At 41.5% G+C, this 12,700-nt stretch overlaps 1 protein-coding gene across 1 annotated transcript; it reads right to left on the bottom strand.

Annotated features, from left to right (window-relative positions):
- FAM8A1 (family with sequence similarity 8 member A1) lies at window positions 1-11,304 on the bottom strand. The gene is made up of 5 exons (XM_003897096.5): window positions 10,476-11,304; window positions 8,922-9,042; window positions 6,250-6,373; window positions 5,261-5,400; window positions 1-3,477 (listed from the first exon to the last, which is right to left on the bottom strand). Exons 1-5 carry the CDS (start codon window positions 11,185-11,187, stop codon window positions 3,333-3,335), a joined length of 1,242 nt encoding a protein of 413 aa, XP_003897145.2. The 5' UTR covers window positions 11,188-11,304; the 3' UTR covers window positions 1-3,332.
- Window positions 11,305-12,700: the final 1,396 nt, after the last annotated feature.

The raw sequence follows: 12,700 nt of genomic DNA, 5'->3' as shown, positions 1-12,700 counted from the left end.
TGACTAAGTATTTATTGAGACAATACAAATTGGTGGCATACAAATTATTAAAAATAGAATGCTGAATTTTATTTATAGGTGGGCCATCAAGATACTGTTGACAGGTCAAGCCTTACTATAATGAACTGCAAAGAAATATGTACACTGTTTGAAATGAGGAACTTTATCCAGGCAAGCATGGGATGTCAGGAGTGGCCTGTGGTACTGGAGACAAGGAATATCAAGTAATTGACATATTACTTGTCAGATTTTAGGAATACTGTTATTTAGGCATATTCAAAGAAACAACTGCCTGTTTTCATAGGGATAAGTACATAATGAAAACATTTAATATCCATACCTCCCTCAAAAAGCCCTTTATTCCCAAGTAGCAACTAGTGTAAATTAGTTTTCAATTCCTTTCTACCCTTCCTTTGCTAGAATGCGTAACTAAAACACTCAAGTCACTGAAGGGAACAAATCCTTTTACTGTCACTTGAAACTAAAAACACTGACTCATTTTGTAATTTGGGTGAAGTAGCTCCCAAATATAATGCATTTTTTTCTATCCTATATGCTTGGGTAAAATCGGAAGGTGAGTGCTCAGGCAAAAATAACTCCTGAACCAAGTTGGGCAATACTCTATGACACTGACAAGCGAAGGCGTATTAGTTCAAAAAGTGCTGGCTGGATTTCTGTAGTCACAGAGTAGTCTCAAGGTAAGGCTTACCCAGCTCTTGGCTCCCACATGAGTGTTACTCAGTACGCCAGATTTTTCTCAAGGTGCATTAGCCACTCAGGATAATTTTACTGGTGGGAACAGATTTTCTAGACATCCAAATTAACTGCCAATTCTGGTTTATCTTAGGGACATGCTCATTGAAATGGTATTCTCACTCGGCTTGAATACTAAATTTTGTTCCCTTATTACCTTGTTAAAGTGATGAATATGTTTGTACAATGAAGACAACTTTCTTTTGCCTTTTTAGGCTACAGTTTCAGCATGGGAATTATACTTTGACACAGAAAATGAGGTCTATAAGTGAAATATAATACAGTGTTCTGGAAAGCAGGAGACTACCTTACAACCCCAAGAGAAAAATATGTGGCACTAAGGCCTGGTTCCTTCTTCCCTCATTGTTTTGTCACTTTTTCCCAAACTTTGGGAATCAAAATCTCTGCACAAATGCTGAATTCATAAATTGAAACAGACTCTTGGGTTCTATTATAAAGGCAAATAATATTTCTATGTATTTTGTAGGGTTATATAGTATAATAACTCGAATCCATGGTTGGATCTGACTGAACCTACAGATACTAATCTGAATGACTCATATATAGAAAATGTGCAATATTCTAAATATAAAAAGTTTAACTGGACTAGTTTGTTTTTGTTTTATAGTATAAATGAAAATGACCTAGATGGTAAACTGTTCAATTATCTGAGCAGAAATTATGAAAGAAAGATGTACTCCAGACCTATATGACTGAGGGACATTTCAACTTGAATTCCCCAGTGGCAAAAGTGTTGTATAAACTAATGCTAGTGTATACCCTACTAAAGTGTCAAGTTATGTAACATCTCCTAATTTTAAAAATGAAAGATTTTTCTTCTTTTTTTCACTGTGAAGGGCAGTAACACTCACTCTTCCCCATGGGTGCAAGTGAATGATTTATTTAGTACATTGACATACTTAACTATTAGTGTTTCTGGGAAGTTGGATTTGATATAAACTTATTCTGAAAAACATGGTTTATGAAATTTTATAATAAAATTATTAATAGACTGTTTCTATAATCAAATGTATCTGTTGTCACAGTTTTAAATGTAAAAGAAAAACCTTTGAAAATTAATATAGTGATAATAGACATGTACTGTGTTTGCTATTAATTTTAAGACCAAGAATACTGCCTAGATTGATCCCTTAAGTAATCAATTTTTGAACTGTGCAATGCAGTTTAGTGTGTCTTTGGAAAATGATGTCAGAGCTGGAGAAAATACCTAAAAATGAAAACTTAAACCATAAATAGTACAGGTATATCTCAGCAAGCTAAGTGGGACATCTAGGAAAAGCACACACAGAATAAAACCTCATAATTTTGCTTCAACAGAAGAATAAAGCAAAATGGCAATATACACAGTATCACTTTGCTTAACATTTCCCTCCAAACTTTAGCAGACCCAAAATGAGCTTAAAGAACCTAGAATAACGTCTGGGAATGATAGTCTCCCTTGCTTTAGAGAGAATAGTCCATAACGGGAAAATTGCTAATATTTTGCAAGCTATTAAGAGTATTTAGAGTTAATCATGAAATACTAAGATTTTTTTAACTCCTTGATGTTTCAAGTCATGGAACTATATAAAATATAAGGAAAGTAGTATGAATAAGCGGTATATAAACAGAATTTACACTCACTGAGAACACTGAGAAGCACTAATACTTTCTTCATGCTGCACACATACTGGGAATAATTTTACAGTAAATATGCAACTGTTTGATGGAGGTAATTTCTCCCCACATATTTATAGTCTGATTCAGGGCACTGAAAACACTTGCACATAAAATTGTAAGTTCAATTTACACTGAAAACTTACTACCCCACCATTAAAAGTAATCACTAACTTACCTTTAAAAGATACCAATTAACGTAAGCAATGTGACTTAATACTTTTTCATCATCATGAGAAACTTGCCCCTAAATACATGTTCAAGCATTAAGAATAGTTGTAAAGTTTCATCATTACCAGAGGGAACTGCAGTATGGATTGGAAAACTTCAGGTAAGAGAACTGCTAGGCCTGCCTCACTTGTCCCTTTCTCTCGCAGCCAACTCACCAGATCTCCTGGGATGGGAGACAGTGGATTATCCAATTTGTGTTCTCATTCCCTCCCCTAAACACCAAAGACAATTTCCCCAGAAAGTGTAAACTAAAAGATGAGTTACACAGGTGTTTACAAAACACAACTGGACATTTTCCATTATTTTGGGATAAACCAAAATTTAAAGTTTCATTTGGACATTTCAAAGCTGAAAATGCTTTCAGCAAATTCTTAGATCTTAAGAAAGTGCCTTAGATCTTAAGAAAGTATATACTGTCCATTGTTTATAAAATCATTTGCCTTTTTGATCTAAACATTTTAATACTTGAATTTAATAGGTTTTTTCTTCTGGAAAAGTTCTTTGGCATTCAAGTAAAATCAATACTTTCAGAGTAGTCACCTGCATCACACTGAAGTGACTGCTTTAATTTCTAAATCATCAATTAGTGTATAACCCAGGGATACTGATGGCCTTGATACATAATTTAGTCTTGTCATTATAGTGTGTGGAAATCAGGGCTTTGGGGGGCATCATCTGACTCCATTTCTTTTTACCACAATGGTTCCTGCTACAATGTCATAAGCTGTTCGATTATGCTGGAAAAACAGCAGTGTGATGAAAGCAGGGAAAAAAGAAGCAATCGAAAAATTCTTGATCAAAGCTCGTATAGTGGACCTAAAATGTTAAAACAAAAATATCAGGTAAGTTACACGTCAAACCACATACAGATTAATGGTATCCCATCAAGTTCAAAACAGACATTTAAAACACAATCATACTTCTCTACAAAAGTCTACAGGGAAAAAGACATTCAAAGTATAGTTGAGAGAATTTTTATCTTTGATATATTTTCAAGTAGCAATGTATCATAATCAAACCACCTGGGCTATTTCTAAAGACTTCAACAACATAGAAGACCTTAGAACTTGAACATAAAAAGCAATAATCAACATGTCTCAGAATATTGAACTAAGGGTTTACAGAGCTTTCTAGTATTTTCTCAGAAGAAATGAACATGAATTCTGAGTATTTTCTGAGTATGCTTACTGTAGTCCCATTTGTCTACCTTATAGAAAGAACTTGCATTTTAAAGTACTGTGTGTTCTTTAATCAGCATTTTCCTTTGTGGGATCCAGTGATTAAGCAAAGCTTTTAAAAGCTTTCAGCAATCACTCAGAATGGACCATTATCCTACTTATGTTAGATTTCTGCCTTTTAGTGCACTGAAGGGCTGCAGAAAAGTACAGTGGCTATGAGTGTGGGTTCTGAATCCAGACTAAATTCAGATCCATCTTCTACCAATTACTAGTTGTATTCTACATCTCCACATCTGCAAAAAGGGAACAATAGTATCTATCTTGAGGTTGTTAGCATTAAATTAGTTAATACACACGCAGTGTTACTAACAGTGCAGGTATGTAAAAAGTACTCAATAAACACTAGCCATTACTGACTCTTATTAAAAGAAGTAGGTTTATGACTACCAAATTTTAAGAAAAATTTGAAGATGGCAAAACCAAAGTTTCTATAGTCACTTGTTTGTATTTCTTGATGTAACAATCCAGCTCTGAATCATTCTGGCAAAAATTGCAGCCAATATCTTGTTTGGCTCAACTGACTACCAGCCACTCACCTCCACAATTTCCATTATCACTGGTTATACCTTCCCCCAGCGCTAGATGCCAACAGTTAACCTTGCGTACTGCAGTATTACAAGCTCTCACCTAACAGCAGGAGAAAGATGCACGAATGCATAGCTGTCAAAACTCTTAGTGCCTATTCAAGATGGAATAATGACAGGTATGGCCAAATGGAGACTCAAGGCAGATTAGTACCGGACCTAATGTCCACAGATCCAGAGAATAATAAAGCTGGCCATGGAGCACTAATACAGCATCAACACCCAAATCATCCTCTCGTATTGTGACTTATAATTCATAAAATGATCATCTTGAGGCCGGGCACAGTGACTCATGCCTGTAATCCCAGCACTTTGGGAGGCCGAGGCAGGCGGATCACGAGGTCAGGAGATGGAGACCATCTGGGCTAAGACAGTGAAACCCTGTCTCTACTAAAAATACAAAAAATTAGCCGGGCGTGGTAGCAGGTGCCTGTAGTCCCAGCTACTCAGGAGGCTGAGGCAGGAGAATCGCTTGAACCCGGGAGGTGGAGCTTGCAGTGAGCCAAGATTGTGCCACTGCACTCCACCCTGGGCAACACAGCAAGACTCTGTCTCAAAAAAAAAAAAAAAAAAAAAAAAAAAGATCATCTTGAAAATATATACCGTAAAAGAGTGTAAAAGAGGCCTACAATCATGTAACACAGCTGAAATAAATATTCAAACTTTGTTTTAAACTTAATACAAGCTTATCTATATGCTGTGAAGAAAAAAATCCAATATTCTAAAACACATTATTTTCATAAGTATGTAGTAGATTAAGCTAAGAAAAGGACTTACGTTGTAATGCTCACATTTGAGGAAGGAATCACTAAAACCCGACTTGGTGCAATAAGCACTGATGTATCACATGTCACAACTCGAAGCCCCAGTAGGAACTTCCCTGGGGTAGCTCCACCTGCTCCCCAAATGCAAATTATCTAAGGAAAGAAGGATGATTTTAAAATAACTTACTGGCTCAACCATACCAATTTTAAAGATAAACTTTTCCTACCGTATTATTTCATGTTCTAATTTTTCAAGTTGAAAGAATTACACAGAATACTCAAAAGTTAACCATTTAACTTAATGCATTTCTGTAGGTCTCTAACATGTCCAATACCACGAGATGTCTGTCTCCTGTAATATTTCTCTACGACTACTATACTTTGTAGCAAGTTGTTTCTGCGGAAAACTACATTGGAAGTTCCACAACCAATTTACATTTTTGGACCACAATCTATGAGTGAAATTTTATTTGAATTTCTAAGACTGAGAAATATTACAAAGAAATTGTAAAATGTCTCTTTTCCAAAAGTTTTAACATAATGATTAGTTAAAATTTGGAAAACAGAAAAGTAAACATACGGAAAAGACATGAATGATTATAAATTTCTATTACTTTTTTGTCTTGGGCTGATAATCTAAAATTAGACTGTTGGCTGGGTGCGGCGGCTCATGCCTGTAATCGTAGCACTTTGGGAGGCCAAGGTGGGCGGATCACTGAGGCCGGGAGTTTGAGACCAGCCTGGCCTACATGGCAAAACCCTGTCTCTACTAAAAATACAAAAATTAGCCAGGTGTGGTGGTATGCACCTGTAGTCCCACCTACTCAGGAGGCTGAGACAGGAGAATCACTTGAACTCAGGAGGCAGAGGTTGCAGTGAGCCAAGATCACACCACTGCACTCCAGCCTGGGCAACAGAGCAAGACCTGTCTCAAAAAAATTAAATGTAAAAACATAAAATTAGATTGTTAAATATTAATTCTTGCTGAAGTCAGTAGCTTACCTCATAGAAACAAACTAATAATCTGTATATAAGAGCCACAACCATCATTTTCTGCAAGTCTTCCATTGATGTGTCTTCATCTATTTCTTCTATTATATAATGCATAGCAAACTTAGAGATATCCCTACACAAAATAATGGTTTGGGGTTATAAAGAATTAGTTACCAGAATAGTAGCACTGATTTTTTTTCATTAGTGTAAGTCATACATTTTAACTGAAATTCCAAACTGATCTTTAGATTCCCAACCATCTAGTATCATAAAGCATTCATTAGTTTATTCAATAAATAAGTAGCATTATCATGAGCAGACATTGTACTAGCCCCTGGGAAATAAGGGTGAATGAATTCACATGGTCCCTGCTTTCATGGAGGGTCTAACCTAGCAAAGAAAACAGAACAATAAATAAGCAGCAATAATAAAGTGGGATGAGTACTGTGATGGAGAACCTAGAATACTATGGAAACACACACCAGGTACACTTAACCTTGTGAAGGTTTCCCAGAAAAGACAGAAGAGGACCTGAAGAATGAAGAGAAGTTAGACTAAGAGGGAATAATGTTCCAGAAAGAGGGAACAGCAGGAGAGAAAGTCTTGGAGAAAGATAGTATGTGATAGAAGCTGTAAGCAGCTTGGTGTGGCTCATATACTAAATGTGAGAGATGGCAGTGATTAAGAAATAAAGGCAGGGTGTGGTGGTATGCACCTGTAGTCCCACCTACTCAGGAGGCTGAGACAGCCTCCTGAGTATAAACCACATGAAGAAATTCAGACTTTATCCTGCTGGTAAAGAGAAACCACTGAAGGGTCTGAGCATGGTGGCTCACGCATGTAATCCTAGCACTTTCGGAGGCTGAGGTGGGAGGATTGCCTGAGTCCAGGATTTTGAAAACAACCTGGGCAACATAGACCCCATCTCTAAAAAACCAAAAATAATAAAAATTTTAAAAAGAGAAACTACTGAAGGGTTTTAAGGTAGGAAAGGAGCAGAACCAGGATCTATGATCACTTTGGTTTTATACCAGAGACCGGATTGAGATAAAACAGGAGACTGAGTTACCACTAGAAGGCTTCTGCTATAATCCAAGCAAGAGATGACAGTAATTGGAGGAGGGAGAAGCAATGATGATAAAAAAAAAATGGGCCAGGTGCAGTGGCTCATGCTTGTAATCTCAGCACTTTGGGAAGCTGAGGCTGGAGGATTATTTGAGCACAGGAGTTTGAGACCAGCCTGGGCAACATAGGGAGACCCCGTTTCTACAAAAAAAAAAAAAAAAAAAAAATTGTTTTAATTAGCTAGGCATAGGCCGGGCGCGGTGGCTCAAGCCTGTAATCCCAGCACTTTGGGAGGCCGAGGCGGGTGGATCACGAGGTCAGGAGATCGAGACCATCCTGGCTAACATGGTGAAACCCCGTCTCTACTAAAAATACAAAAAACTAGCCGGGCGTGGTGGCGGGCGCCTGTAGTCCCAGCTACTCGGAGGCTGAGGCAGGAGAATGGCCTGAACCTGGGAGGCGGAGCTTGCAGTGAGCCGAGATCGCGCCACTGCACTCCAGCCTGGGTGACACAGCGCGAGACTCCGTCTCAAAAAAAAAAAAAAAATTAGCTAGGCATAGTGGAGCATACCTGTGGTCCCAGCCCCTTGAGAGGCTGAGGTGGGAGTATAGCTTGGGCACAGGAGATCAAGGCTGCTGTGAGCCGTGATTGTACTACTGCACTCCAGCCTGGGTGACAGAGCAAGACCCTGTCTCAAAAAAAGAAAAATGATCTGGCAGTGAAGAGGACTGGGGTTGAAAGCTATTCAGGAAATTGAACATAAAGGAGTTGGTATTTCACTGGATGTGTAGTGGGGTGAGAGAGGGAGGGACAGGGAGAAATCACAGTAACAGGTTTCCGGCAAGGACCCTGTAATTTGACTGCACAGGTTTGTATCTTGACTCTGTCATTTACTACCTTTGTAACATTTTAAGTTCTGTGCTCAACTTTTCACAAACCCAAATTTCCAACTCTATAAAACGGTGGTATTAATCTCTACACCTCATCTTGGTTTTAAGATTAAATAAGAATCCATATAAAGAAGTAAGCAAGCTCAATATATGGCATATAGAAAGTACTCAGGAAGTGATAACTGCTATTATGATTATTGTTAATCTGGAAGGATTACTCAAATGTCTCAATTTGAAGTTCACTTGGGACTTGCCCCACAGTATAAGCAATCCCATTTGGAAATGCCACCTAGTTGATTATTAATTCACCTACCAAAAGCTCTTTATACCTTTGTCTTTAGAGATTCTACAAGATAGCAAGAGGGAACAGGATAGTGAGAGGTAAATTAGTTCCTGGCCTAAAAGAATAGGTGAATAAAATCAAAGCAGGTTTGGAGGCTCTTCCTAACTTAACCTGCAAATCAAAGCAGGTTAACTAAAAAATGTTTTATTTTTGATAGGTGAGATTCCCACACATCTTATAGAATTCAGTAAGTTATTTTTTTCCTTTGTAAATATTTATTAAAATCAACAAGAAAACAATAAATTGACAAAGCTCTTATAAAGAAATCATGACACTGACAAGCCCATTATCCATATAATCACATGTAGACAAACAGAATGTAACAAAACAAGATCTTTGAACAGTAGAAATTAAAACCTTTCTGCAAATGTCCTCAACTTACTTTATCCCACTGAGGTGCATAATGCTTAAGACAATGGTTGCTTTTATAAAGAAGAGAATAAAGAAATCCACCATCTCTGCCATAAATCTGTGGGCCAAGGATGGAATAACATATTCTCTGCCTGTAAATGAAAAAAAAAAAGTTAGGAAAAACGATTCATTTCACACAAGCCTTGGAACACAAGCCATGTAATGAATTGGTAAAGAAAGTCAAGGAACAACTTAAAAAACAGTATTTATAACCTTGCAGCAACTGTTGATATTGATTCCACCAAGAACCCATGTTACTGAAACAGAGTAACAGTACTCCACTATTTACTGAACTTAAAAGTTTGCTTTCATCACTTTAACGTTTAAAAATTGATTTCACACGGCCAGGCACAGTGACTCACATCTGTCAACTCAGCACTTCGGAAGGCTGAGGCGGGCGGATTGCTTGAGGCCAGGAGTTCCAGACCAGTCTGGCCCTTGCCAACATGGCGAAACCCCGTCTCAACAAAAAATACAAAAATTAGCCGGGCGTGGTGGCGCATGCCTATAGTCCCAGCTACTAGGGAAGCTGAGGTGGCAGGATGGCTTGAACCTGGGAGGCAGAGGTTGCAGTGAGCCAAGATCGCGCCACTGCACTATCCAGGTTGGGCGATAGAAGCAGACCTTGTACCCCGCCCAATTTCCCCCCAAAACACTGATTTCACAGATAAATTCGATTAGGGTATCCAATATATTTCACTAGAATTCTAATGAGGAGAATCCAGGTGATCACATCTAAGTGACAACAAAATTAAACATTTTTTAGTGCAAATCAAGGTTAAATATTGGCAATTAGTACAAAGTAAATCCCTGTAACGCCCCCCTCATTTTTTTTTAGTTTTACTTTCTTTAAAATAAACCCAATGAGTATCTGTCTGTCATCCTAAATTCTGACTGGCATCAGAGGCATCTATTAGTTCTTGTCCCATCTATCTGTGGCTAAATAAACGAAAAGTCTTAACTAATGGATTAAATAGTAAACTAACAAGTGTACCTAATTCAAAATATTCTAGTTCACACACAGAAGCAAAAACAATTCCACAATATACAAGATCAATAAGCCCGGGCTTCCTAACTCCACTTGTATCCATGTCAATCTCCTTTTATATCCGGTCAGTTCCACTGTCCTAAGTTGCCAATGTCTGAAGAACTTCCAGCATCACCAGTCGAGCCCCTCCAAAACTGGGTTTGCCATTTGCGAATTTAGCTTTGGACCTCACTCTGCAGAGCATGAAAACCAAAGGAAGAGGATGGTTTGAAGAGCAATTTCTTTTCACGAAGAAACAACTAGTCCCATGAGTAAAGGAATCAATTCGGAGTGCCAGGTCTAAAGGACAATGAAACCCGTATTGCCTCCTTGTACATTTTGGGAATTTAGGGCCTGGACAAACGATAGCTAGTGCACGGGCAGGATGATCAATTAGAGTAGCAGCAGCAGTTACAGGTCTAAAAAGCGTGCCAGCTCCACCCCACAGGTCCCCGAAGACACTTCTACTCTGCCCCGCCTCCACCTCGCGCTTCTCACCTGCCTGTCGCCCGGTCTCGCTCGGGCTTCGCGAAGGGGCTGCGGATCCTACCCTCGTCACTGGAGTGGCCCGGACCGACGCCTGCACATGAGGAGCCCGGGGTCCCAGGCCCGCGACTGGAGCAGGGGTGCTGATGCCGGCAGCTGTCCGCGGGTCAGGCCCCACGGCCCCGGGGCTCAGGAAGTAGAAGGGGTTGTAATAGCCCAGCTGCGGGGGCGGCGGCGCCGCGGCCTGGGGAACAGGAGCGCCGCCCGAAGGGAAGCTCTGCGGGGACGGCTGGGGGCTGCAGTAGGCGGGGAAGGCGGCCAGGCCGCTGTGCCAGGTGAGGTAGCCGCAGTAGGACTGCCACAGCCACTCGTGCACTTGCCGGGAGTACTCGCGGGCGCTCAGCCGCGCCGGTCTCTCCCGCGGCGCCGCGGCTTCGGGCGCCTCGCAGTCCGCCTGCTCTTGCAGCCCCGGACCGGAGCCGGAGGCCGCCTCCCCGCGCTTCCTGAGCTCGCGCGGCGAATCCAATTCGTTGGTGGCGGCGGCGGCCGCGAGGCCCTGGGCTATGGGCCGACCCGGGGCCTGTGGTTCGGCTTGGGGGTCGTCGCGGGGGCATGGGACGGCGGTGGTAGCAGGGCCTCTCAGGGAAGGGACGAGCTCGTGGTCTCCTCCGCCATCGTCCTGCCCGGGAGGGCGGCCTCGGGCTTCCTCGTGCCCCTCGGCCATAGTCACCTCAGCAGCACCCTCCGGGGTACCTGTCACTGCTCCGTTTCCCTGCCCCAATAGCCCCTCCCGAACAGCCCGCTCGCCACCGCAGCACCCGCAGGCGTCAACAATCCCCCGCCGGAAGCGGAAGCCCCGCCCCTCAGGAGCGTCGCCCGCCGCCGGGCGGAGCTGGGAAGGGAGGGCGGGGAGGTGCGGCTGCAGTCCCAGGTTCGGGCCCTAGTAGTCGCTGGCTTGTCGGTAACTGGGATGAGACCGTCGCCTCCTCCCTTTTACGGCTTTAAGTCTATGGCCCGAGGCCTCTCTGTATGTTCACGTGGGGTTGGGCCTGGTTGTCCTGGGAGAAACTGCAGATGGATGAGGAGCATTTCCGAGACAGGTCCCAGGGCCAGCGCAGCCTTTTCTGTTGCAGAACCGCGACTGTTGTTTTGTGCTCCATTCCAGTTAACCATTAGTACTCGAGAAGGTGGTACAGAACGCATCTATCCCCTTAGAAGACAAGAAATTAAAAACCAAACTAAACTGGAACCTGTATTAATATATTGGTACCATTGAGACGTAGGAAAATATATTAAAATATAAGTAGTGAGGTGCTATGTATAATTCAGAGGAAGGGGAAATTATGCACAGGCTAGACTACTAACAAAAGGCTCCAAAGCCTGGGATATGCTGAGGACCTTTCCATAACAGAAAATGAAAAGGCACCTAAATTTGAGACTAGATTTGAGGAAAGGCACAGTTCCGCTGGAGTAGAAAGTGTGTGTCTACCGCAGTGGAAAGTAAGTTTTCATAAATGCAGACTAGCTCCAGGGTGAGGACAGAATTCGGCTTTTAAATCAGTATAATCCCTCTTTTACATTTGAAAATCTCTGCAGCGATATGTCATTGTATCCCCAGCACCATACAAAGGACATACAAGGGCCAAATACTGTGGGAATATTTATTAATGATATTAATGATGATGCTGTCCGGGCCAAGGGAAAACTTCGCCCTCCGAAGGTTCTCTGAAAGTCACTGACAGGAGGCAGTTAATAGGAGAGAGAACATAGACATTGATTTGATCATCGTTTTATGTGACACGGTAGCCTTCAGAATGAAGACCCAAAGATAACAAGGGAGATTGTGTATTTGTATGCTCAGGCTCAACAAAGCATGGACAGCCGTATAGCAAAATGATTGGACAACAAACACTCTAAGGCCAACAGGCAGGAAGCCCAGCAAGGCCTGTCTAGATTCTCCTTGGGCTCTCTGCAGCATTCCTTCCTTCTGGGTATGGAACAGGACCCTCTGGAATGGGGGCTGTGGCCTACAACAGTTAAACAAGGTAGATCAGATAATTTCTTTCTTTTATTTTCCTTCTTTTTTTTTTTTTTTTGACAGAGTTTCGCTCTTGTCGCCCAGGCTCGAGTATGATGGCGCGATCTCAGCTCACTGCAACCTCCCACTCCTGCGTTCAAGTGATTCTCCTATCAGCCTCCCGAAGTAGCTGGAATTACAGTTGCCCACCACCACACCC

Source organism: Papio anubis, chromosome 6 (genome assembly GCF_008728515.1).
Source record: "Papio anubis isolate 15944 chromosome 6, Panubis1.0, whole genome shotgun sequence".
Classification (NCBI taxonomy): Eukaryota; Metazoa; Chordata; class Mammalia; order Primates; family Cercopithecidae; genus Papio; species Papio anubis.
This window is presented reverse-complemented; position numbering and strand designations above follow the sequence as displayed.

What these genes read in the sequence shown, in the direction of transcription:
- FAM8A1 (XM_003897096.5), bottom strand. Translation starts at nt 11,187, where the DNA reads ATGGCCGAGGGGCACGAGGAAGCCCGAGGCCGCCCTCCCGGGCAGGAC. An exon ending in CGAGACCGGGCGACAGGCAG is followed by an intron (nt 9,043 to 10,475) that starts GTGAGAAGCGCG and finishes TTTCATTTACAG; the next exon opens with GCAGAGAATATGTTATTCCA. An exon ending in TCAAATGTGAGCATTACAAC is followed by an intron (nt 3,478 to 5,260) that starts GTAAGTCCTTTT and finishes TTAACATTTTAG; the next exon opens with GTCCACTATACGAGCTTTGA.